Source organism: Plectropomus leopardus, unplaced genomic scaffold (assembly GCF_008729295.1).
Source record: "Plectropomus leopardus isolate mb unplaced genomic scaffold, YSFRI_Pleo_2.0 unplaced_scaffold4023, whole genome shotgun sequence".
Classification (NCBI taxonomy): Eukaryota; Metazoa; Chordata; class Actinopteri; order Perciformes; family Serranidae; genus Plectropomus; species Plectropomus leopardus.
The window spans coordinates 1-2,475 of record NW_024644049.1 but is presented as its reverse complement, the minus strand read 5'-3'; the positions used below and the strand labels follow the sequence as shown (position 1 = coordinate 2,475).

Sequence of the window (2,475 nt, the reverse complement as noted above, 5' to 3'; positions counted from 1 at the left end):
ATCAAATCAAATTTTTTTCTGTTTTGTTTTCTGTTTTCATGCGTGTGTGTGTGTATGTGCGTGCGTGTGTGTGTAGGTGGGAGCTGCCCTCAGACCAGCCTTCACTGCTGACGCTCCTCCTGACGTCACGGCTAAGGCCTGCCAGGTGATCAATCATCAATAATCACGTTAACGACCCTGACTGACACGTCACTGCCGTGACCTTTAACCCTGCCCTCTCCTCCGCAGGTGTGCAGCGCCTGGATCGCCAGCGGCGTGGTCAGCGACCTGCGTGACCTGCGGCGCGTCCACCAGCTCCTGGCCTCCTCATTGGCTAAAGTCCAGGCAGGGAGGGACGCGTCCAGCCAGCTGTACAACGAGGCCACCGCGACCATGGAGACGCTGGCCGTGCTGAAGGCGTGGGCCGAGGTGGGACTGTACTGGTTTTACTGGTTTCACTGGTCATCGCGCTGTCTCTCTATTGACTCACCAATGACCCCATTTGTCACAGCCAGAAACTGTAAAAACAGAAATGACTGTTGGATTTCAGATTTCAGGTGATTCCTGCTGTGTGATTTCGGCTGTTTGTTTTCGGTCTCTCAGGTTTACATCGTCGCCGTTCAGAGCAGCAGACAGAAGGAGCGCTCTGATAGGATGGCTGACCTGTCCGTCTCTTCCTCTGCGGCCAATCACAGCACAGAATCGGGAGGGGCGGGCCTCCTGAAGCTGGTCCAATCAGATCTGTCGACGCTGAGCCGCCTGTGGCTGGCGGCGCTGCAGGACTACGCCCTGCTGACGCTTCCGCAGGAGTTCTCCTCACAGCTCCCTGCAGCAGGTAGGAGGAGCAGGAGGAGGCGAGGAGCAGCAGGAGGAGAAGAAGCAGTCCACAGGAGGCGTTTTATTTACAGTGTGTCCTCCTCTTTCTCCTCCAGGAGGCTCCTTCTACACCGCAGAGACCGTCAACCAGGCCAGACCTCACTACTCCTCCTCCTGGGCTCCTCTGCTCCACGCCACCTCCCTCTGGCTCCACAGCACCGGTCAGTGCTCCTCCTACTCCCTCCTTCTTTCTCCTCCTCATCCCTCCACTTCCTCCCTCCGACTCCGTCTCTCACCTCACTTGTTTTCCTTCTTACTGCCTCTTTCTCCTCCTCCCTCCTCTCACTCCTCCTCCTTAGGTGTGTCTCTGTGTTTTTTTAGGTTTTGTGATGTCAGACGACTCACCTGCCCACCTGTCCAGACCGGCCACGCCCACCTCCATGGGCGGGGGCGGAGCCAAGAGTCCAGAGGACGTCAGCAGTGACAGACTGCACCTCATACTGGGTGAGAACTGGTCCCAGCATGAGAACTGGTCCAAGCATGAGAACTGGTCCCAGTATGAAGCTGCTGTTGGTTCTGTTAGAGGTTTTTGTGACGTGGTTTTGGTCCTGGTGTGTCTCCGTCAGGGATCAGCGTGGAGTTCCTGTGTTCTCCGCACTCAGACGACCAGATGGAGAACATCACTTCCTGTCTGCGGGCGCTGCAGGCGCTGCTGGACGTCCCCTGGCCCCGCGCCAAGATCGGAAACGACCAGGTGAGACTGGGACACACCTCAGTCCCGACCTCAGTCCAGACCCCAGTCCAGACCTCAGTCCAGACCTCAGTCCAGATCTCAGTCCAGACCTCAGTCCAGATCTCAGTCCAGACCTCAGTCCAGACCGCAATTCAGTCAAAAAATTGGTCCAGAATCAGCTGGACGGACAGATCAGAATGTCCTCTGTTCGTCTTCAGACTGGTCGTCGTTTACTTAAAAGGACAAAAATTTTAACAATTCATGCCCAAAATGTTTCATATCAAAGAGTCCACTGACTGTCCCCCTGTCTGCCCCTCTCTCTCTCTCTCTGTCCCTCTCTGTCTCTCATTGTGTCCTCAGGCTCTGAGTGTGGAGCTGCTCAGCGTCCTCCACAGGTTGATGGTGACCAGAGAGTCGCCGTCCGTTCAGCTTGCCGTCTTAGATTTACTGCGACAGATTGTGACGGCGGCTCAGGAGCACGTCAGGGAGAAACGCCACAGCGCCGAAGGTCAACACGCACGCGCGCGCGCACACACACACTGTTCAATACACTGTCTCACGCACACACACACACGCACGGTTTTGGGGTCGTGCAGTTTTCATTCATTCTGTGAATTCTTTGAAAGGAAACATGATAAAAAGTCAATATTAAACTTTATTGTTCCTCAGTGGATGACGGTGCCGCGGAGAAAGAGACGCTGCCAGAGTTCGGAGAAGGACGGGACACCGGCGGTTTGATCCCCGGACGCTCGCTGGTGTTCGGAGCGCTGGAGCTCTGCCTCTGTGTGCTGGTCCGGAAACTCCCACAGCTTAGCCCCAAACTGGCTGGAACCAGTCCAACTGGTATGAGGAGGAGCAGGAGGAGGTGGAGGAGGTGGAGAGAGGGTTAGAGGAGGAGGAGGAGGAGGTGGAGAGAGGGTTAGAGGAGGAGGAGGAGGAGGTGGAGA

At 56.1% G+C, this 2,475-nt stretch overlaps 1 protein-coding gene across 1 annotated transcript; it reads left to right on the top strand.

Annotated features, from left to right (window-relative positions):
- Positions 1 to 76: 76 nt before the first annotated feature.
- On the top strand, positions 77 to 2,371 carry LOC121939048 (HEAT repeat-containing protein 5A-like; the record flags this gene model as incomplete). The annotated part of the gene is made up of 8 exons (XM_042482188.1): positions 77 to 145; positions 229 to 408; positions 583 to 814; positions 912 to 1,016; positions 1,177 to 1,299; positions 1,422 to 1,549; positions 1,889 to 2,036; positions 2,198 to 2,371. Coding segments are annotated over 8 exons (1,159 nt in total), but the record flags the coding sequence as incomplete, so codon positions are not given.
- Positions 2,372 to 2,475: the final 104 nt, after the last annotated feature.